We start from the raw sequence: 24,682 nt of genomic DNA on the forward strand, positions 1-24,682 counted from the left end.
TCTCTTTATCTCCCTCTCTCTCTCTCTCTCTCTTTTATTTCCCTCTCTTTCTCTCTCTCTCTCCATCTCTCTCTTTATCTCCCTCTCTCTCTCTCTCTCTCTCTCTCTCTCTTTATCTCCCTCTCTCGCTCCAGAGTTCGACAGGTAGTTTCTCTCAGAAGCTGTGGCTGGGTGTGGCAGCGACGTGTGTGTCTCTGTACAGGCAGGGCGAGGCAGAGGCTCTGGAGTCCTTCCCCTACGGACAGATCTGCTCCTACGGCGTCTCCGACAGCAACACCTTCAAGATCACCGCCGGCGACCGAGACCTGCTGTTTGAAACTACCAAGGTGGGCGAACAAAAGCTCATAGCAGGAGGCATTGTGTGTACTAATGATACATCTGTCATTCATAGACACATAGCAGAGTCTGTAGGTGGAATTAAACCTGAAAAGGTCTTTGATTGACTCCAGTTGTTCTCCTCATTTGGGCCGCACACAGCAGTGAGCCTCTTTATTGTGCCTGGTGAATGGCCTCTATTCCTGATCACAGTGACGTGTTGTGCACAGTCATTGAAACAGCCACTCTGCCTGCTCATGATGTTATTCCACCCACAGCTCCCTGACCCACGTGCAAAAACAGTAATTAATCGCGATTTAAACGAGAGTACACAGCCTGCCTCTCTCTGCCACCAGAATCAACCACCAAGAGTCTTACTTCCTGTTATTAAATACTAAGCGGGGTGAGTTTTTTTCTTTGCGGTGTTAGACTAAAATATTAGCCCATAACATTTCCCAGAAACCTGGATATTTCCCCAAACAGCTAATTATTTTTTTCTTTGTGAGAACAAATCATCCGTTCATTCTGCAGATTTGCTTGCATCTTCCCACGCGGAACAAAGCCCTCTCTGTGATCTCTCTCTCATGGGGCACAAGAGTGGCTTTTATTTATTTATTGGGGCAGCAGAACAGGCAAATTGGAGGCCAGCTAAAGGAGGGTGATACTTTTCTGAACTATGGGGCTCACATTGCTCTGTATTAAACTTAGAGGATTTAAGTGGATTGGGCAGAGTTCACCAGGAGCTGGTTTGAAGGGGGATATTGTTAAGCTAGGAGTCAACGGTTAAGGAAAAGTTAGCAGCTGAAGTAAGGGTTAAAATTGGTGCCGACAACTGGACTGGGGTCGTGTTGAAGTTAGGACAAAGGTTATGGCCTGAGGTCACATAGTGTTAGGGGTAAGGCCAGATATGCACTGATGGTAGTTGGATAAATTGGGGTTAGGACCCAGTGGCCAACACAACAACATATGATCATGATCTAATGCAATATTTTGCTGTGACCTTAAGGACAGATATAAAGCCCAGCTGAAACACAGACATGATATGTTGAAATGCAATACCCATCTGCCTTTGTTGTTGTTAGGGTTGTGTCTTACTGAAGTTCACTCCAGTGGTGTGAGTGCTGGTGCTGCTGCAGAATGTGCCAAGGCACATCACGCTCTGACCATCCCTGGAGGATTGTGTCTGTTCCAGCAGCAGCTGGATGACATCATCTCTCCCCTCCCTCCCGTGATGGTGCCAGACACAGACATTGAGAAAGCCACTCCTCACACTGTCACCAGTCTGATTCTCTGTTCTCTCTCACTTTTTCATTCTTTCTCTGTTCTCTCTCTCTCCCTCTCTTTCTCTCTCTCCACCTTTCTCTGTTCTCTCTCTCTTCCCCCCTGCCTCTGTTCTCTCTCTCTCTCTCTTTCTCTCTCTCTCTCTCTCTCTCTCTCTCTCTCTCGCTCACAGCTGACTGAGATCATGCAGCTGATGAATGCCTATTTCAGTGCCATCCGTCGCCAGCGTGGGAGGGGCGACGACGTGGTGAGCATCACAGAGGGCACTGCCATCGAGGTGGGCTTCCACCACCTCCCCCCGACACCCACCCCCACCCTGCTGGAGCTGCCCTCGCACCCCGTGTGAAGAGCACCCCTTCCCCCTGTCCTCAGCTCACACGCAGCCTCCTCGGAGCCCAGCCCCAGCCTAGCGGACCCTGCGCCTGCTTCCTCCACCTCCTCCACTGGGAACAGCACCACAGCCAAAACAAAGAGAAGGCTGTTTTTACTCCTCATCCGTGAAAATAAACCTCGCTGAGAGTTCCAACTGAAGGAGCGAGAAGGGGAGGAGCCTGTTTTGTAAGTGAGGCTAGAAACCCACAGAAACCAATGTGGGTGCTGATGAGGTGTCACCACCTCCCCCATCCTGCCACACAACCTCTGTTCTCACATGGGAGATCTGGCACCCCGACAACGTGAGGCACGGGACCCGAAGCTGTGGCTCCTTATCTCCTAGAACTCGCAGGGCCATACTTCAGGGAGACACACTGTTGCCTAGACACAAGAGTTCATCTACAGTTCCCCAACCAGTTACACCGCTCACCTAGAGACACGGAGCAGAGCAGAGAACAAACTGCTTGAGGGAGCGCTGTGAACGTGCCTCTGCTATGTTGTTCTACATGTCGTGCTCTGCCTTTCCTAGAAGATTATCGCCCTTTCCTAGAATATCCCTCATGCAATAGAAAGGGGGGGGGGGTGGAATCAGACTGACTGACTCACACCCACACTTTCACCACCTCTCTCTCTCTCTTTCTCGCACACACGCACTCTGAAAGGGTCTGTTTTCATAAAGACCCCAGCCAGGCTTGCGTTACCTAGAACTGTCGATGTAGCAAGCCATGTGAACTGGAACTTGAACCAGATGATGGAGCTCAGTAAGTCACTCTGGCTGTCATGGACAGAACTGCTCCTGCTGGTACTGTCTGCTGGGTGGGAGAGACTACTGGATGGGACACGTTGATTGGAGGAGACTACAGGATGGGACACTTTGATTGGACGAGATGTTATAAAGGACCCAGCCTAATGCTGTGTAACAGAAACTATAGGATCTTGGGCTATGACTTGTCTGTTGGTTCTACCAAACACTCTGATTCCCCCCCCCGCCTTTTGTCAACTTGCTGCTTGCCCGAGCTATCACCCCAACATGAAACTATGGCTAACACTTGGCTAACACTTGATAGGAGCATTTTAAATGTCTTGTCTGTTCATTTTTAATAGTTAAGTGATCCAATTTTGATCTTATATCTAGGCCTATACCTACAATTTAAGGGTGGAACTGTTATTTCCCAGTCTCTGTTTCAGTGGGGAACATATTCGGTGTGGATGGAAATTAGCTGTTTTAAGTCCGCACTCTGAAGAATTGATGTACTAACCTAACCCCCAGCCAGTAACATGGACCATCACAACCACAATGCAGACCCCTGTCTTTTCTCTGCTGTGCCGACACACAGAACCAATGCTGTCCTGACTATTGATGCGTTCTTAGTATTATTTATGTACACACTTTGTGACACATTGTTTGGTGTAGTCTTTTTATTTCATCCATTTTGTATGTCTTAAATGAGGACCTAGCTGTTTTTGTGTTTTTTTGTGTTTTTTTTAGTATGGCTTTGAAATGATCCCATTAATGTCTCATCTAGATCCATTAGGTCACTGTACTGATCAGCCATGTGATCCTATAAAAGCTTAAGGGCTCTATTCAATCTGTATGGTGGAAGTTCAGCGTTACAGCGTGATTGAAATGTAACGTTCCCGCATTAGCGGAGACTGCATTCACGGTAAACGCTGTATGAGTCATGACATTTCTATCGTACCATCTGTAACACTTCAGCGACAGATTGAATAAAGCCATAAGCTACCTTATTGCCACAAACCCACAGCCCTTCTGTGTTCACTACTTGGCTGGTAGACTTTGTCCAAGTTCATTAAAGTAACCAAAAAGTTGTGTTTTGAGCATGGACCAAAGATAAGTTCTGCTGTAAGCGTTCTCCAGAGAATATACCCAGACGTTAGATAGTTGCACCTCAAATGTTACACCCCAACGTCATTTAGACCAATATAAGTTTTAGTTATGTTGTAATACAGAAGTCTATTTGGAACCCTGGCTGTGGTGAGCTTTCATTTTCCCTAACCCGCCTGCCCCTTATACCTGGCAGCCAGACTTGGAGGTCTTCCTCAGGAGGAAGGACCCACCATGGCACAGCCAGCCCTGCCTCCTGCCCATACGATATGCAGGCAGTCACTGTCCAGTCAAGCCGTCGCTTTTTATACTGCAGCTGCAGGCAGCTACGCTCACGGTCTCGGAGATCCCTCCCTCCGTGTAACTATGAAAAGGAAGAGTCCAACCTAAAGATGGCTTTGTTTAAAGCTTGTTTGTACACCGCATGGTACCTTCTGTATGTAATGTGTGTATAGTCAATTGCACTATTGTTTTGTTTTTTTAACTAACTTGGATGTGCAATAAGTAAACTATAAAGACTATGTAATTCATTAAAAAGCAGCACCATTGTACCATACTGTTTGTTATTGTTTTAAGGCGCAGTATCCCAGAAAAACAAAGCCACTCTCATTGATGCCCTAGTTACAGTCCATAGTTAGGTTCTCAACCAGAGCTGCCTGGCAGAGGGGATGGATTTTGGTGCCAGCAACCAGACAGGTTTCTAAAATCTCTCCTTCTGAATAGTCAGCATCTTAGGTTGACACAATGGACTTGACCTGCTTGACCGAGCGGGCATCGCTGAGTGAGCCTGCATTTCTTTCTGGTAATGAGGCATGAAGTAGCGTAGTATAATTTGATGGGGGGGGGGCTTTATCTAGCATTATTTTGTCAGTGATACTTGTACTTCGTGATGCAGTAATGAACAAATATATCCTAAAAGTATTACAATTATTTATATGAACAGCAGCATACAACTCACACTCAAATCCACCAATGGCAATGAAGAATATTCTCATAGAATTTTTATTTTAAATAATTGTATAATTTCACAACAAAGCTCAACATGAAAAGTATATACATTTGGATGGCTACAAAAAAAGGAAAACTGTAGATGCGATGCAATTTAACAAGCTTCTTGATGCACAGAGTAAGAGAAAGTATGGATTTACACTCAGGCACCAGAGTAGAGAAGTAGGCTGTCCTCTGCAATAACAATGTAATAGATCAATTTTATAACAATGACCATTGCCATACTTACGAAACAGATGTTTTGGTTAAGTACATACTGGACAGCAGCAACTGATCTGAGGCCTATGATTATCATGGGCTCTGGTGTCAAAAAACACAAACTTCTCAGAAATGTACGAAGACAAAGTCACACCAGGCATGTTATTCTGTCCCCATTCAAGGACGCTGGAGTGTTTCTCCGGCTGGTATGTTAGTCGGTGTGACTGCAAAAGGAACAGCACAAAAGTAGAGTAGTACTATACAGTATAAAAATAGTGCCAAACGAGGCTACGAGTTCTGCTGACGGCAACAAGAACAGGAAGAGAGGATAGAGAAAGAGTGACGTAAAATTCCAAATCAACCTCTAACTCAAACCCACTGGGCACAATATCATACATTCCACCTGTCAGAGAACAAGATGGAGCTGATACCCATTTGATCCTTTCAGATCTACTATCTATGAAGTGTCTAATGGTAGGGGTCGTTTTGGAATCCTGCATGAGAGACAGAGAAGACTAGTCATTCACTACTATTCATAACCAGTGGGGATTGGATACAGGCACATAGATTGAAGCGTTGGTTTAACTCCCAAACAGAGCTTAAGGACAGAAGAGGGAAGAAAAGCAGTAGGGATGAACTTTAACACTTTTCTCCATAGGGATGGCACAGGAGGCAACTAGCTCAGCCCTATCTTTCCCTGGTTGGGCTGTAGAGGTGGACCAGACCCATGTCATGTGACAGGGGTGTATATCCCATCTGTCCTCACTGCTCCTGAGTTCCCCAGGAGATGTAGTCGGGCCGCGTGGCAGCACTGTACTCGTCGATGAGCTGCTGTACCACCTCGCGGGAGTTGTCCAGCTCGTCAAAGTTTTCCTTGAAGATGTCCTCCTTGCGGAACTGCTCCAGGAAGGCCTCGCGCTTTCGCAGTTTGTCGTACTGCTTGCAAGTCCGCTCGAACAGCTGCAACAGAGGAAGAGAAGAGAAAGGGCATCCAGTGAACTTGTAGCAGTGAATACATTACATAATTACATTTCATATACCTCGTATTAGTCACTTTCTGCCCATTCCCTCAGTCACTGACTGTGGGTTAGGAGGATACAAAGAATTACTCTTGACATTTATTACCAACCCATGAAGTGTTTTGCCATCGAAATGTTAGCTAAGGATTATAGTTTTGTCACCTTTTAAAATATTTTTGCACAAGGCACCCTACTCCCAGGTAGCCACCCTACTCCCAGGTAGCCACCCTACCCCAGGTAGCCACCCTACTCCCAGGTAGCCACCCTACTCCCAGGTAGCCACCCTACTCCCAGGTAGCCACCCTACTCCCAGGTAGCCACCCTACTCCCAGGTAGCCACCCTACTCCCAGGTAGCCACCCTACTCCCAGGTAGCCACCCTACTCCCAGGTAGCCACCCTACTCCCAGGTAGCCACCCTACTCCCAGGTAGCCAACCTACTCCCTCCCAGGTAGCCAACCTACTCCCAGGTAGCCAACCTACTCCCAGGTAGCCAACCTACTCCCAGGTAGCCAACCTACTCCCAGGTAGCCAACCTACTCCCAGGTAGCCAACCTACTCCCAGGTAGCTAACCTACTCCCAGGTAGCCAACCTACTCCCAGGTAGCCAACCTTTAGAACCTGTAATGAGAATGAGGGGTGGAACTTACACAGGAGATGCTGGTGTGATTAGCCATCATCAGGCCGCTGACGCGGTGGGCGGAAGGTAGGTACGGGGACTTCCTGGACAAAGCCACCTGGATGCTGGCTGGACCCCAGGGGATGAAACTGGCCAGCTTACGCTCCCGGATCCTCTGCAGGCTCTTGTGGACCTGCACTCACACAAACAGGATTGTATGAACTTATGGAAAGTATTGATATTGCTAAAACATTTGGACCAATATGTTTAACACACACAAGGCCATTACAATATCCACTTGGTCTTCAGCCATCTCCTTCATAACATCCAGAATAAGCAGAGGAGTCAGCTCATGAACTAATACAGAACTTTATTTTTTAATGTCCATAGTTAAGGACTTCTCTTTGATTAGAGAACTTAAAAAAAAAAAACACATATACATACATATATATTTTTTAAACATTTTTTAAATAAAAAAAACACTGAGCTAGCACACATTCTCATTCAAAATATACACACGCACACACCTGGGTGGGGTCCACCTCTCCCTGGATGATGTTGAGGATGGCAATGTAGCAGTGGTTGGTCTGTCTGTCCCTGCCCGTGGACACCATGACATTCTTGGGCTGCAGCAGCCTCCGCATCACATCCAGCACGGTGGTCTTCCTCACACTGGCCACCTGGGAGAGAAACAAAGGAGAGGGCATGTATAAACACGCGTAATCATATATGACCAGAACGCTTTGTTCACCAAATGTATATAAAAGAAGATGAATCGGCAGATACTTGGATAACTCAGTCAAGATCGGTGTTTTCAAGAACAGAGATTAAAACTAAACTAGTACAATTGGTGGGACTGGCTTTAACTCTTTAAAAAGTATTTTTGAGGTAGGGGTAGTAGTTTAAAAAAGGTTAACTTGACTATTTAAAGCAAAGCAGTTACATATAGTAAAATTTAAATGCAGTAAAATAATTGGTCTGATTACTTTGATATAATTGACATGGTAGTCTATTACTTGGGATTGTAGGGCAGTTCGATCACAAAAATGTCTAAACTACAGTTGTTGAGTGTGAAACTAAAAAAGAAAACAGACAAGACAAAATACAGACAAGACAAAATGGTTCTGTCAGAATATGGGAACAAAAAGCAGGCACATGTGGACAATACTCTTTTAGGAAAGCAAAGCAACCGGGTTTCAGATAAATAGATGTACAATTCACTTTTGTAAAACATTCAGTGTAAATTAAGTTGGATTTTAGTTGAATGATGATGTAACGATTAGAAAGTTCTAGGCTATTACTTGGGGAAAGAAATATGATGGTGCAACTAGTGACGACAGCTCTTTAAAAGTAGTTTGATGGTAGTTGAACTACGTACAACATGTTTGTATCTAGACCTACTAATAGCTAGCTGTAGTTCTAATAAACCAACTCTTCAGGCTGACAGTGAAATCGGAAAAGTGCATTTCTTGAAGAAAATGTGGTGTGTTTCCTAGCTTGGTTTTGAAATACATTATAGCAGTGGTAGTGTCCACAGTAGTAATGTTGGGGACAGGTTATAGTTAAACAAGTAGCTAAATGAAAGGTTAGGATACCCTGAACATGTGAAAGTTGGTTTGGTGTCTCTAGCTTGAATGGTTCAATAGTTACTGTTCAAATCACATCAAATTGCATTTGTCACATGCGCCGAATACAACAGTGAAATGCTTACTTTACAAGCCCTTAACCAACAATGTAGTTAAAGAAAAACACTTTTTTTGTGTGTAAGAAATAAAACAAATAATTAAAGAGCAGCAGTAAAATAACAATAGCGAGGCTATATACAGGGGGTACCGGTACAGAGTCAATGTGCGGTGGCACCGGTTAGTCGAGGTAATATGTACATGTAGAGTTATTAAAGTGGCTATGTATAGATAATAACAGAGTAGCAGCAGCATAAAAGAGGGGGGTGGGGGGCAATGAAAATAGTCTGGGTAGCCATTTGATTAGATGTTCAGGAGTCTTATAGCTTGGGGGTAGAAGCTCTTTAGAAGCCTCTTGGACCTAGACTTGGCGCACCGGTACCACTTGCCGTGTGGTAGCAGAGAGAACAGTCTACAACTAGGGTGACTGGAGTCTGACTATTTATTTTTAGAGCGTTCCTCTGACAGGAGTAGCATGCAGAAGAATAATAATAAAAATACACAAATTTGACAAAGAATTCAGTGTGTTAAAAAAACTGGTAACTCAGGAAAAAAAATGAGCGCCAACTGGGTTTAATTTTTTTGAACGGTAATCAACCTCGCAATTCTAAGTCAGAAACTCTGGCATCTTTAAAGAGCTCCAACTTTCAGACCTGAAGATCACTAACTTCATGATTTTTTCAGAGTTCCCAGCTGTCTTGAAAGCGGCAAGACGTACTATGCGGTCACTGAGAACTACTTACCGATTGGTCAGTGGTGAGCGGTGTGTAGCCAGTCATCAGGAAGTGAAGGCGGGGTGTGGGGATGAGAGAGGCGATCAGACCAATCAGGTCGTTGTTCATGTATCCAGGGTAACGCAGGGTGGTTGTGCTGGCTGACATGATGGTGGAAACCTGTGGAGAGAAAGAACCTTTAGTCGTCATAATTACTCGTGGCTGTTTTTATTTCCGTAATCTTGTCAATTTCTGTCGGGCAATCACCAGGAGTGGTCATAAGAAACGCAGCCTATATGACAGGGATCATCAACTAGATTCAGCCGTGGGACAATTTTTTCATGAGTGGATGGTAAGGGAGACGGAAAATAATTACAAATCATTTATAGACTGCAAATTGACTGCAAGAAGCCCAAATAGATATAATATTTGACTAAAATATAATAGTTTCAAACCTTATTTACATTTGTATACAATCACATATATAGTATGTCTCTATTATGCGTGAGAATACTTTGGAACAGATTTCCAAAATTAAAATCACTTGGGGCTGATACTGTTTTTACAGTATTTAATGTTTAAAAAGAAGACATGCTATATGAGATTGTATGGTTAGAAGGTTAGCTAGAGAGGGGTATATAGGGCTGCCACAATTACTGTATAAACAACGATTACGGATGAAGACCGTCATGAAAATAAATAACCAGCATAACCGTTTAAATATTTTTGGGGTGGAATGAACAGCTGACTGAAGACAGAATTGCCGGGCAATCGTGAGATTGAGTCTGTTTCTGCAGTAACATGGAATCTTAACAACGTGATGAAACTGCTATTCCTTGCTGAAACAAGCAAGGAGTTGCCTAGACAGTGTCCCCCTCCCTGCAGTGGCACACATAGAAATATAACGAATAGAACAGACATGGCACCTCTGACCCTGGCAATTTGACTGGTAAACTCATGGGTACCCACGCAATGGCTGCCTGGTATTGTGATACAATAATTTCCATGGCAATGTTCCTTCAAATGATGTGGCTCATACAATGGAATGTATTTTTTGTAACGTCAGTTGAGTTGAATCAACAAATCACAGCCCATTTTGACAGGTACACTTCCTGCTTTTACTTCCTCCTTTGTTCCTAAGGGTACACTCGCAATAGCCGCCAGTACACCCATTATGCCACCCTTGACTTGAATGGGGACGATTGTTCTATTTATTCTATTTCTTTGGCAGCACATGCAGTCAGGACCACAGAGGAACATGTTTTTGAAATAAATAAATATAACATTTGACCAGTTATTACGGTGCCCGCGTTCATTTGTGTGGCCAATTAGTCATCCAAATCCCATGACTGCCACAGCCCTAGGGATATAGACATATTTGACCACAAGTTGTTTTTTTGACAACCACTGGGTGTTCATTCAAAAATAATTGCTAGGGAGTGTGAGATCCAGTTTTGACAGTTAAAGTGTGAGGAGTAACTAGTCTAACTAGTTTGTCCTCAGGACATTCTGGCTAACAGTGTGAGGTTTACTTCACCCATACACTCTCTCTGTACTTGCCTAATAATTTCTGGGTCACGGTCAGTAGGCTATAAACAGTAGTCTGGTCCCAGTTCAGTTTGTGCCGTATTACGGACTTGGCAAGACAGCACAAACAGATCTGGGACCAGGTTATCAAGACACCTCTGTACAGAAACACTTTCTCCTCTCAGGAGTCTGATGATCTAGAACCTGGATATTGAGAACACCATTAGGGAAGGAGGTAGAGCTTGCACCTGAGTGGCAGGTGTCAATCACTCACCAGCTGGTTGATCTGGGAGAAGGAGGGGTTCTGGATGTGCAGCCTGTCGGTGGCTATGCGGTTCAGAGCAGTGTTGTCCAGTACCACCTGACACACACAAGTCAAAAAGAGAAACAGAATGAGAGGGATGTGTAGATGTGAGGTTAGAAGATTGCTGTCTTTCTGTGGATATGTCAATGGGGAGGTTTGACTTTAGAATTAGGGGAAAGAGATGCAAGAGAGAGATGCTGTGTGGTAGAGACTAGTTAACAGTGGGCTTTGATCCAATCCTCCAGTCCGTCTTGATGGTTAAAGCAGAGTAGACAGTGTGCTGCTGTGTGAAGACTGAAGCATTGAGGCACACACTGTGCGTCACTAACAGGGGAACCAATTCTTCTCCACATAGATTCTATTAGCTGTAGGGGCTAACCCAATAAGCCTGTGTAGAGGCCTTTACGTAAACTCCTGCAGGAGGAAGTAGATGTTGGAGAGGAGAAACATTAGGCCGTCAGAGCATCTCAGGAACTAATACAATCATCAATCCCAGGCAGCAAAGATGTAATCATCCAGAGATGTAAATGTCCACCAACACTGCCTCATTACCAGTCATACACACCAGCAGCCAGGGGCAGCGATGGTCATAAAAAATGATTCATGATATACAGGCACTGTGGCTCCTAGTTCAACTTCCTCCCTCTCTCGAAGACTTGGCCGTGGAGATTGCCTGAGGCAGAGCGACAGTTATGGCTTTTGACACCACACGGAGCATGTTGAGAGTGGGGGGGGTAAGGCTTGTCTGTCCCCATCCTGTGGTGTTTAGGGGGATGAAGAAACAGAACAACAAGACAGTGTGGAACTGGAACCTGTTTTTTTCCTTCTTTTTTTTAAAATTTAAATCACATTTTAAACAGCACAGGGGGACGTTCTCAAAACAATTACCATTCAACATCAGAGTTTATGTGCATGGATTTAATTCCAGGAAAGAACCTTTTGTCTATTCCCCCAACAGTAGCCAGCTGAAGACAAAAAGCACAGATGAGAGAGGGTGTGTGTGTGAATGTGTGTGTCTGCAGATGTGTGTGTGTATTTCTTGCTCACCACACAGTCTGCGTTCTGGGTGAGCCTCTTGAGTGTGAGCAGTGAGTTGTAGGGCTGCACCACCACGTCACTCATCTCATCCTGGTTAGGAAACACAGAGTAGGTCTGCACCAGCTTCTTAGGGTACCTGGCCAACACACACAGGAAGAAAATAGAAAAGTAGCACACACCAGATCACAGAAAAACATCCAACAGTGGAAAACTAAAAGGTGCCCCCAGGGAGAGAATATTACCTCTCCAATGGAGGCTGGGACAATTATGGTTACAATTAGGAGAGTGTTTCTACTCCATAAATTATAAACCTACTAACTTTACAGCAGTCAAACAGAAGGAGAGACCACCTCATCTCGATGTCGAAATTCAGCCTCCCCGTGTGTGTGTGTGTGTGTTTAAACCTGTCATTGAGCCTCTCCAGCAGGTAGGATCCCAGCCCGGACCCGGTTCCCCCCGCGATGGAGTGACAAAGGACAAAACCCTGCAACAGAGAAACAGAACCATCTTAATTCTTTAATTCCACTGCTCTGGGTGAAAAGATTAAAAACGTCTCCAATGTTTGGGCCTATCCAGACAAATGAGTAATTTCCTCTGGCTCAGTGCGTCACTACCCCTCACATATTTCCTGACAGCTGATACCCATACGCTTCAATTGATGTGGGTTTCATCTCGTTGTGATGGTCACACAGGGATTTAAAACTCCCGACATGAAAATACAATATAAAAGCATTTTGTAGAATTGAAACCACTTTCTCTTGGTAGAAACAAACCACTTTCTCTTGGTAGAAACAAACCACTTTCTCTTGGTAGAAACAAACCACTTTCTCTTGGTAGAAACAAACCACTTTCTCTTGGGCACAGGCGGACTAAATCAGTTAGTGCCCACTGCTGATGAAGGTGTAATGGAGTCGGCAGGCATTTGAGTGGCGTCTGTGCGTTGCTCAGAGGACGCAGGGCAGAATATTATCTGTCTAGTTCTATAATAACCATGTTGTTAGTAATGTTGTACTATTACTAAATATTATCAAATCTATTTTACAGGTATAAGGAAAGTAAAATCCTAGTTAGTCGATTTATAATTTGATTGTTACTATATTTAGAAAGCATGTCAGTCATTTCGAGCCCGATTCATCAACTTTTGTTGAATAGGAACTCCATCACCTACACCAAGTGTCCAAAACATGAAGAACACCTGCTCTTTCCATAACATAGACTTGACCAGGTGAATCCAGGTGAAAGCTATGATCCATTATTGATGTCACTTGTTAAATCCACTTCAAATCAGTGGAGATGAAGGGGAGGAGACAGGTTAAAGAAGGATTTTTAAGCCTTGAGACATAGATTGTGCATTCAGAGGGTGATTGGGAAAGACAAAACATGTAAGTGCCTATGAAAAGGGTATGGTAGTAGGTGCCAGGCGCCCTGGCTTGTGTCAACTACACTGCTGGGTTTTTCACACTCAACAGTTTCCCGTGTAGATCAAGAATGGTCCACCACCCAAAGGACATCCAGCATCCCTGTGGAACGCTTCCAACATCTTGTAGAGTCCATGCCCTGACAATTCGAAGGCTGTTCTGAGGGCAACTCAATATTAGGAAGGTTCCTAATGTTTGGTATACTCAGTGTATATTTCATATTTTCATCATATTTTTACTATGTACTTGAGCTTGTTACCTCAAAAATGACTACACCTCAGAAACATACAACTATTTATACCAGAAAGGTGAGATTATCTTTATTACTAGTTGTTTATGGCTCTCTCATGATAAATAATTACTTTTGAGTATGTCTATTTAGGCAGAAATCTACATTTTAGATGACATCTATCAGGTTAAGTAGTAGTATTTATTGTACTGTGCCAGTATATACGACCTGTGTTTATGCCTTCCACTCTCCACCCAGCCTGGAGATGGGAGGGCAGGCCAAGCCCACAAATAGACTCTCTCCTTCGCCTAGACAGCCATGTAATACCTGCCTTCTACTCCAGTCCAGCTATTACCACCCAACACGGCATGCCACGCCCTATCTCTCTCTCTCTCACACACACACACACACACACACACCCCCTCAAATGCATGTCCACACACACTAAATAATAATGTTGGGTCATAAAGGGTAGGGGCAACAGAAATTACACAGACTTCTATGGGGAAAGTCATGTTGTTTTAAGGGAGGCAACCTTACAGCTTGCAGTTGAGGAATGTTTTTTTTTTTAAAGGCTTGAAATAACAGCATTTACTAGTTTTAAGATGACATGTGTGGGCTCCCATTTTATGGTGTACTCTCTATTAAGTTACCAATTATAAGTCGCCAAAGAAAGCCTGCTTTCCACCACAGCACAACTGAAGGGATAGAGAAAAAAAAGAACTGAAAAACCTATATTCCTTTCACACGTCAGTCAGTTACATATGGAGAGAATCAGGAAGTGTTTCACTCTGGATAGTCCCCTCCCATTTTCAGGTTCTCCCTCCAAAGTTAACCTCACGTGAGGCAAGATATGCAGTCAGTGCAGTGTGTGTATGCTTCCAAACTCAGGCCTGCTGACTCCTTAGCATTGACCCCATACGTTCTGTGGACCAATCAGAGACTGAGAAAGAGTGGGCTTGCCTCCAAGCTGTCGCTGCCGTCCGCCTCTCTGTCTATGATATCAAAGATCTCCTCATGGATTTTCTCACCCTGCAAACGACAAGACATGCATTATTCCAGATTGTTATTTGGGTGAATGTAGTTACAAAAAAAGTTGAATAATAACATAGCCAAACTTCTACTAAATATAGCCTCAAGGCTAAAGCTTTGTTCTCTACATGGACCCTGTCCTTTAGCCTCTGGCCCAGCTACAACCAACAACATGGTCCACATAGTCACCTGTGAGAAGCCGCTGGCCCAGTTGTTCCCTGCACCTCCTCCGTGCTCCGACAGGTAGATGTTCTCTGGGTTGTACAGGTTGGCGTAGGGGGAGTTGAGGATAGAGTGGATCACCCTGGGCTCCAGATCCAACAAAACAGCACGGGGGATGTAATGTTCATCGTCTGCCTGTGGACCATATAGAGAGAGAGGTAAGGCTTACTCCTACTTGATGCACAGAAAGCAAAGCATACACAATAATAATTGTAGTCTGGTGACTACCTACAGGACCCGATGTCACAGGAAGGCCAAAAAGAGCATCAAGGACATCAACCACCCGAGCCACGGCCTGTTCACCCGGCTATCATCCAGAAGGCGAGGTCAGTACAGGTGCATCAAAGCTGGGACCGAGATACTGACAAACATCTATCTTAAGGCCATCAGACTGTTAAATAGCCATCCCTAGCCAGCTTCCACCTGATTACACAACCCTGCACATTAGAGGCTGCTGCCCTATATACATAGACATGGAATCACTGGCCACTTTAATAATGTTTACTCATCTCATATGTATATAGTTTATTCTACTGTATTTTAGTCAATGCCACTCCAACATTGCTCAATCTAATATTTATATAATTCTTAATTCCATTATTTTACCTTTGTGTTGGAGCTAGGAACACAAACAACTCGCTGCACCCGCCAAATATGTGTATGTGACCAATAAAATGTGATTTGATCGCAGAAAAATGGTGAATGCTGACTGCCATAAATTATTAGACTGCTCCATCTAGTGGGGAATAATGGTACAGTCTGTGATGCATGTTTCATGTCTATTTAGTTTGCCATCAATACAGCAGCTGCTGCACCGCATATTTGATTTGATTTAAGTAGGTAAGTTAAGAACACATCTTTATTTACAATGACGGCCTACCAAAAGGCATCCTGCGGGGACGAGGACTTAAAAAAATATATATATAAAATAATAATATAGGACAAAACACACACATCACGACAAGAGACACGTAAAGAAAGACCTAAGACAACATAGCATGGCAGCAACACATGACAACACAGCATGGCGGCAACACAACATGGCAGCAGCCAAACATGGTAGCAGCACAAAACATGGTACAAACATTTATTGGGCACAGACAACAGCACAAAGTACAAGAAGGTAGAGACAACAATACATCATGCGAAGCAGCCACAACTGTCAGTAAGAGAGTGTCCATGATTGAGTCTTTGAATGAAGAGATAAAACTGTCCAGTTTGAGTGTTTGTTGCAGGTCGTTCCAGTCGCCATCTGCAGCGAACTGAAAAGAGGAGCAACCCAGGGATGTGTGTGCTTTGGGGACCTTTAACAGAATGTGACTGGCAGAACGGGTGTTGTATGTGAAGAATGGCGGCTGCAGTAGAATAAGCATCAACCAGTGGGTCTTGCGATAGGTATACAGAGATGACCCGTTTATAGAGGAGTATAAAGTGCAGTGATGTGTCCTATAAGGAGCATTGGTGGCAAATCTGATGGCCGAATGGTAAAGAACATCTATAAATTACATCTCTGTAATCTAGCATGGGTAGGATGGTCATCTGAATCAGGGTTAGTTTGGCAGCTGTGGTGAAAGAGGAACGATTACAATAGAGGAAACCAAGTCTAGATTTAACCTTAGCCTGCAGCTTTGATATGTGCTGAGAGAAGGACAGTGTACCGTCTAGCCATACTCCCAAGTACTTGTATGAGGTGACTACCTCAAGCTCTAAACTCTCAGAGGTAGTAATCACACCTGTGGGGAGAGGGGCATTCTTCTTACCGCATGACCTTCGCATGACCTTTGTTTTGGAGGTGTTCATAACAAGGTTAAGGGCAGAGAAAGCTTTGTTGTAGAGCGTTTAACACAAAATCCAGGGAGGGGCCAACTGAGACTATCATCTGCATATAAGACTATTATCTGCATATAAATGGATTAGAGAGCTTCCTACTGCCTGAGCTATGTTGTTGATGTAAATTGAAAAGAGCGTGGGGCCTAGGATTGACCTTTGGGGTACTCCCTTGGTGACAGGAAGTGGCTGAGACAACATATGTTCTGACTTTAAACACTGCATTCTTTGAGACAGGTAGTTAGCAAACCAGGCCAAAGACCCCTCAGAGACACCAATACTCCTTAGCCGGCCCAGAAGAATGGAATGGTCTACCATATCAAAAGCTTTGGCCAAGTCAATAAAAATAGCAGCACAACATTTTTTAGAATCAAGGGCAATGGTGACATCAGAGGGCCTTTAAGGTTGTAGTGACATCCATAACCTGAGCGGAAGCCAGATTGCATACCAGAAAGAATACTATAGACAAAATGGCGCTGGAGGAGATGGACGCCGTTTTACGGTCTCCTAACCAATTGTGTTATTATGTGTTTTTTTCGCGATATTTGAAAATGATTTTGTACATATTGTTTCTGCAACCGTATCTTACGGAAGAAAAGAGCTTCTGGATATCAGGACAGCGATCACTCACCTCGGATTAGACAAAGATTTCTTCAACAACAAGCAGGACTCACACGATATTCTCCAAACACCCCACTTGGCAGACATCCCAATTATTCGCAAAAGGAAGTGACGCAGAGGACGAAGAGCCGGATGCCTCGTCCGGACCCGCAGAAGGCAACTAGGAAAGCTCACGAACATCCTACCAACGGGACATCAAAAACTGTAATATCCTATGCTTCACAGAATCGTGGCTGAATGACGACATGGAGATTCAGCTAATGGGATACACACTGCACCGGCAGGATAGAACAGCACAATCCAGTAAGACGAGGGGGGTCTGTGCATATTTGTAAACAACAGCTGATGCACGATATCTAAGGAAGTATCTAGATTTTGCTCGCCTGAAGTAGAGTATATTATGATAAATTGCTGGCCACACTACTTGCCTAGAGAGTTCTCAGCTATACTTTTCGTGGCTGTTATTTACTACCACAGACAGATTCTGGCACTAAGACCGCACTCAGTCAGCTGTATAAAGAAATAAGCAAACAGGAAACCACTCAACCAGAGGCGGCGCTCCTAGTGACCGGAGACTTTAATGCAGGGAAACTTAAATCAGTTCTACCAAATTTCTATCAAGATGTTAAATGTGCAACCAGAGGGAAAAAAATTCTACATCACCTGTACTCCACACACAGAGACGCGTACAAAGCTCTCCCTCGCCCTCCATTTGGTAAATCCGACCACAACTCTATCCTCCTGATTCCTGCTTACAAGCAAAAATTAAAGCAGGTCTATAAAAAAAATGGTCAGATGAAGCAGATGCTAAACTACAGGACTGCTTTGCTATCACAGACTGGAACATGTTCCGGGATTCTTCCGATGACATTGAGGAATACACCACATCAGTCACTGGCTTTATCAATAAGTGCATTGAGGATGTCGTCCGCACAGTGACTGTACGTACATACCCCAACCAGAAGCCATGGATTACAGGCAACATTCGCAGTGAGCTAAAGCGTAGAGCTACCGCTTTCAAGATGCGAGACTCTAACCCGGAGGCTTACAAGAAATCCCGCTATGCCCTGCGACAAACCATCAAACAGGCAAAGCATTAATACAGGGCTAAGATCGAATCATAGTACACCGACTCCGACGCTCGTTGGATGTGGCAGGGCTTGCAAACTATTACAGACTACAAAGGGAAGCACAGCCATGAGCTGCCCAGTGACACAAGCCTACCAGACGAGCTAAATCACTTCTATGCTCGCTTCGAGGCAAGCAACACTGAGGCATGCATGAGAGTATCAGCTGTTTCGGATGACTGTGTGATCACGCTCTCCGTAGCCGCGTGAGTAAGACCTTTAAACAGGTCAACATACACAAGGCTGTGGGGCCAGATGGATTACCAGGACGTGTGCTCCGAGCATGTGCTGACCAAATGGCAGGTGTCTTCACTGATATTTTCAACATGTCCCTGATTGAGTCTGTAATACCAACATGCTTCAAGCAGACCACCATAGTCCCTGTGCCCAAGAACACAAAGGCAACCTGCCTAAATGACTACAGACCCGTAGCACTCACGTCCGTAGCCATGAAATACTTTGAAAGGCTGGTCATGGCTCACATCAACACCATTATCCCAGAAACCCTAGACCCTCTCCAATTTGCATACCGCCCAAACAGATCCACAGATGATGCAATGTCTATTGCACTCCACACTGCCCTTTCCCACCTGGACAAAAGGAACACCTATGTGAGAATGCTGTTCATTGACTACAGCTCAGCGTTCAACACCATAGTACCCTCAAAGCTCATCACCAAGCTAAGGAACCTGGGACTAAACACTTCCCTCTGCAACTGGATCCTGGACTTCCTGACAGGCCGCCCCCAGGTGGTGAGGGTAGGTAGCAACACATCTGCCACACTGATCCTCAACACTGGAGCTCCCCAGGGGTGCGTGCTCAGTCCCCTCCTGTACTCCCTGTTCACCCACGACTGCATGGACAGGCACGACTTCAACACCATCATTAAGTTTGCAGACAACACAACAGTGGTAGGCCTGATCACCGACGAGACCGCCTATAGGGAGGAGGTCAGAGACCTGGCCAGGTGGTGCCAGAATAACAACCTATCCCTCAACTTAACCAAGACTAAGGAGAGGATTGTGGACTACAGGAAAAGGAGCACCGAGCACGTCCCCATTCTCATCGACGGGGCTGTAGTGGAGCAGGTTGAGAGCTTCAAATTCCTTGGTGTCCACATCAACAACTAACTAGATTGGTTCAAACACACCAAAACAGTCGCGAAGAGGGCTCGACAAAGCCTATTCCCCCTCAGGAAACGAAAAAGATTTGGCATGGGTCCTGAGATCCTCAAAAGGTTCTACAGCTGCAACATCGAGAGCATCCTGACCGGTTGCATCACTGCCTGGTACGGCAATTGCTCGGCCTCCGACCGCATGGCACTTCAGAGGGTAGTGCGTACGACCCAGTACATCACTGGGGCAAAGCTGCCTGCCATCCAGGACCTCTACACCAGGCGGTGTCAGAGGAAGGCCCTAAAAATTGTCAAAGACCCCAGCCACCCCAGTCATAGACTTATCTCTACTACCGCATGGCAAGCGGTACCGGAGTGTCAAGTCTAGGACAAAAAGGCTTCTCTATAGCTTTTACCCCCAAGCCATAAGACCCCTGAACAGGTAACCAAATTGTTAACCGGACTATTTGCATTGTGTCCCCCCCCCCAACACCTCTTTTACGCTGATGCTACTCTCTGTTTATCTTTTATGCACAGTCACTTTAACGATACCTATATGTACACACATTGGCTAACCGGGCTATCTGCATTGTGTCCCACCACCCGCCAACCCCTCTTTTTACGCTTCTGCTACTCTCTGTTCATCATATATGCATAGTCACTTTAACGATACCTACATGTACATACTACCTCAATAAGCCTGACTAACAGGTGTCTGTATATAGCTTTGCTACTCTTTTTTCAAATGTCTTTTTACTGTTTTATTTCTTTACTTACTTACCTACACACACACCTTTTTCCCCCCGCACCATTGGTTAGAGCCTGTAAGTAAGTATTTCAATGTAAGGTCTACCTGTTGCATTCGGCACACGTGGCAAATAAACTTTGATTTGATCAAGAAAACAAGTCAGTTGATTATTGACAAGTTTTTCCAACACTTTTGATAAACAGGGCAAAATAGAAATGTGCCTATAACAGTTAGGATCAGCTTGATCTCCCCCTTTAAATAAAAGCACACACCGTGGCTGCCTTCCAAGCAATGGGAACCTCCCCAGAGAGGAGAGACACGTTACAAATGTCAGAGATAGGCTTGGCGATGAAAGGGGCAGCAACCTTAAAGAAGAAAGGGTCTAAACCATCTGACCCAGATGTGTTTTGGGGGTCAAGTTTTAGGAGCTCCTTTATAGCACCTCGGACTCAGTGACCGCCTGCAGGAGGAAAATAGGGAGGAGCATCGGGGCTAGTCGCATTAGAAGTGTTTGGAAATGAGGAAATGTTCAACGGGCAAGGAGGCATGACTGAGTCAAATAGGAATCCTGACTTAATGAAGTGATTAAAGAGCTTAGCCGTGTGCTCCTTGTCAGTAACAACCACATCAACATTAAGGGACATGGGCAGCTGTGAGTAGGAGGGTTTATTCTCCTTGTCTTTAACCATTTTCCAGAAGTTATTGGGGTTAGACCCAAAGAGAGAGAACATCTGCTTAAAGTAACTCACTTTGGCCTTCCGGATAGCCCGAGTGCACTTATTTCTCATTTGCCTGAACAAGAGCCAGTCAGCCTGAGTATGAGTATGCCGAGGCTTTCGCCAAATGGAATTCTTAAGGTGGAGTAACTCTACAAGATCACGGTCAAACCAAGGGCTGAACCGGTTTCTAATTCTCATTTTCTTTATAGGTGTATGTTTGTTCACAATACCACTGAAAATATCAAAAAAGAAGGTCCAAGCATCTTCGACAGAGGGGATCAAGCGGATTCTATACCAATTTACAGAGGCCAGGTCATGAAGGAAGGCTTGCTCATTAAAAGTTTTTTAGCAAGCGTCTATGAGAAATCAGGACAGGTCGTTTCACTGTGCAGCCATTACAAACACAGGCTGTAAAACAGTGATCACTAAGGTCATTACAGAAAACATCAGAATGATACCTATCAGGATTATTTGTGAGGATAACATCGAGGAGAGTAGCCTTTTCTAGGTGTTTGGAGTCATACCTTGTGAGATTGGTAATAATCTGAGAAAGATTTAGGGAATCAGATTGCTTTTGGACTTGGTCAGGTGGTTTAAGCATGGCCCAGTTTAGGTCACCTAGCAGGACAAATTCAGACTTATAGTGTAAGAGGCCAGGGGAGAGCTTCGGGCAGGTAGGGTGCAGGTAGGGTAAAGGCGGGTGCTGATGGAGGACGATAACACCCAGCAACAGTCAACAAAGAGCTATTTGAAAGTTTACCGCTAAAAAACAGCAAATCAAATTGTTTGGGGACAGACTTGGAGGAGACAACAGAGCACTGAAGGTGTTCCTTGGTAAAGATTGCCACTCCACCACCATTGGAAGATCTGTCTTTAAAAAAATAATTGTATTTTTGACCTTTATTTAACTTGCCCTGTCTGTGTAGTCAGTGGATAACTGTCATGTACTGTACTTTAGTTTGAAGCCAAATCTGGCAACCTGCCTAGCCCACATCAGGACCAAGACAGAGAGGCGAGGATTCCCTCTAGTCTATCACCCTTTCTCTGCTAATATTTTCTTGATTCCTCACATCCTTGCTCCTTGTTTCCTTCTCAAAACACATTGGAGAAGACGGTTTGAGGGGAAGGACCTTTGAACTTCTCCAATATGGTTGAGAAGAATACAACAAGGTGATAAGATGCGATGCCTAGATGCACTCTCTCCCCATAAGTCTATATCCGGGACAGGAACCTGACCCACTGATCTAGCCAGCTAATGATGTTCTGTACCTGATAGAAGAAGACATCCTTCCTGTCAGTGCCCTCTGTGGCGAACTCCTCCACAATCCCCTCCGGACTGATGCCATGCTCTGCACAGAGTTGTTTCCAAAACTCAAAACCAACTGCAATAGAGAGGAAATAAGATGCATTTAATTACAACACTAAACCCATGCATGTCCAGTAGTTGTTATTTTACTACTAGCGTAGCTGTTGGTTAGCGTTGGGTATATGTGCTAGCTAGCTAATCATTTGTAGCAAAGGGAAGACTTCACCGTACTTTGGTTTCCACATTGGCCAAGTTGAAGTGTTATGATTTCTCGGGGCATATTCCTCTTTTAGTAGATCCCCTACCAGCGAAGTTTATAATCGGAGAGACTGCTGTCTAACCGACCACTGTATTAATCTTACTGACCTGACTGCTGCTTCCCGCTTGGAAACAACACGAAATACCGCATAAATGGAGTCACAACGCCAAACGGCATTTGCGACAATGCGCAGGCTCACATCCTTCTTCTTCTTCTTCTTCTATAATATTACAGCGTTCCGCAAACATACGTTATAGGGGCATGCCGCTACCTACTGTACTGGATTGTGTAGTCAATCACAGTTCAGAGAATAATGAATAAAGAACCAAACATTAAGAGAAACTAAAACATCCTATCTAATCCTGTACTACTAAGACAATTTTAAAAAAGAGCCCTAATAACTTCTATCAAATCCTGCATGCTCACATTTTAGGGCTGCATTCAACAAATAGTAGGAGTTGAGTAAAATAGTTTGGAAAAATGGCTGTGAATAGAAGTACATTATTATTTACTACAATTAAAGAAATAATTTACTTTTTCGAAATTGTCTGGAATAATTACATATCTCTAAAATCGTATTTAAATTAGGCTATTTCATTATGTGTGACCAGAGTGAAACATCAATGTTACGCAGATATTGTGCAGGACGCAGAGAGGGGTAGGTGTGGTGAAGTTCTCGGAGTCCGGGCTTGCACGGAAGCAGTGTTGTCAACTCCTCAGTAAGGAAAGTAGCTATTGGGTGTCCTAAAAGTCGCTAGAAGTCTCTAAATGACGTCATCGCCCAATTTGCCCAATTGTCCGTGTGCATGTAATTGTGATGGACGCTGTAGGAGAGAGGAATAACGTCATGGGACAGACAAAAAGTGAGTAAAAAAACACCCTAAATATGTTTAGAACTACAAATGAACTTTCTTCTGTTCATTTTTTTATTTTATTTATGTCACAATTCCAACCCTCCTCCTTTATCTGGGCTTGGGACTGGTAAAAGTGACCCAAAAGAGACTCTGGCAGAGTTACTTAGGTATTTATTTTATTTATTTTTTTGTTTTTTGTTTAGTTTTCTTAATTTGGTTTGGTTTTTAACCTTCTGGTCAATTTAGGAGCCTACAACAAGTCACAGTAAAACATGACAATTTTTAACCATAACATGTTTTACATTTTTTTTTGTATACAATCTACATTAACAATCTAAATGGACCAAAAAGAGACAATAGAAAAAACTGTCAATGGCAATGTGAGAAAATTATGGTAACTAGTCTGGCCCAAATTCAGGTGCATTGTTTTTTTTCCAGACCCCCCTCCACACACACACAGGCTGTGCTGGCTCACAGAAAGAGTGGGTCGTCGTCATTTTGGTCAAGGCTCTCTAATCCAGGTTCAGCAGCTGAGGGAGCTGACTTAAATGAGTAAACAGCTGATGTGCCAAAAATCTGCAAAACATTATCAGGCAGCTGGTGCTCATAGCAAGCCTCACCAGACAGCTTCGGTCCATATCGAATGTACAGGATGGAGTTAAGGGTCTGCAAGGACATCCGATTTCTAAGTTTGTTTTTTACCACACTCATCTGGCTGAATACTCTCTGGACTTCAGTATTCGAGTGTGGCAAGGACAACACAGACACAGCAGCCATGGCAAGTTCTTGAAACGGGTTGATATCAGCTGCATCCCTGAACTTCCAAATCTCACTCCAGAAACCCAGTGTGTTTTTTTGTCTCATTCCATTTACTAAGATGGATGGCACGCCATTGCTGAACAATGTTATCTATCTCTGCAAGGAAGTAACCTTGGTTATCTGTAAAGGTTTCTCCCCACAGTTGATTGTCTCATATATGACCTTGTAGGCCTCCCTGCGCTTTGGAGACACTGAAAACCAGTTATAAGTCTCTCATACCAAGTACTCCACACTACGGGGGATGGTGTCATTGGATGCTTGACTTACAGCAAGCTGCAGAGAGTGGCACACACAGTGAATAAGAACCAGATATTTGAGGCCATACTCCTCCTTCAGTACTTTATGGACCCCACTGTTAATCCCCGTCATAACAGAGGCATTGTCAGTCCCTATCCCCAGGAGTTTCTCTTTTTTAAGACAATGCTACTCGAGGAAAGCCACAACAGCACGGGCTATAGATTTGGCA

The 24,682-nt window shown here is 44.3% G+C and overlaps 2 protein-coding genes across 4 annotated transcripts in view; one reads left to right on the forward strand and one right to left on the reverse strand.

Moving 5' to 3' along the window:
• Positions 1–4,365, forward strand: part of LOC112258679 (unconventional myosin-X) — a 51,889-nt gene extending 47,524 nt beyond the window's left edge. For both annotated transcript variants that reach the window (XM_042327413.1, XM_042327414.1), the window contains exons 12-13: positions 135–326; positions 1,769–4,365. In XM_042327413.1, the coding sequence (XP_042183347.1) occupies positions 135–326; positions 1,769–1,942 (366 nt within the window). In that variant the 3' untranslated portion in view covers positions 1,943–4,365. The remainder of the gene's footprint in view (positions 1–134; positions 327–1,768) is intronic.
• Positions 4,366–4,787: 422 nt separating this feature from the next.
• LOC112226006 (tubulin gamma-1 chain) lies at positions 4,788–22,783 on the reverse strand. 2 transcript variants are annotated; one of them, XM_042327415.1, is made up of 11 exons: positions 22,651–22,783; positions 22,248–22,360; positions 14,790–14,957; positions 14,532–14,600; positions 12,326–12,405; positions 11,931–12,057; positions 10,854–10,940; positions 9,083–9,232; positions 7,185–7,337; positions 6,689–6,850; positions 4,788–5,980 (listed from the first exon to the last, which is right to left on the reverse strand). In XM_042327415.1, the coding sequence occupies exons 1-11, from the start codon at positions 22,718–22,720 to the stop codon at positions 5,783–5,785; spliced, it is 1,377 nt and encodes a 458-aa protein (XP_042183349.1). In that variant the 5' UTR covers positions 22,721–22,783; the 3' UTR covers positions 4,788–5,782. The 2 variants fall into 2 exon arrangements, with proteins under 2 accessions (XP_042183349.1, XP_042183350.1); XM_042327416.1 differs by having other exon boundaries at positions 22,516–22,753.
• Positions 22,784–24,682: the final 1,899 nt, after the last annotated feature.

Source organism: Oncorhynchus tshawytscha, linkage group LG09, assembly GCF_018296145.1.
Source record: "Oncorhynchus tshawytscha isolate Ot180627B linkage group LG09, Otsh_v2.0, whole genome shotgun sequence".
Classification (NCBI taxonomy): Eukaryota; Metazoa; Chordata; class Actinopteri; order Salmoniformes; family Salmonidae; genus Oncorhynchus; species Oncorhynchus tshawytscha.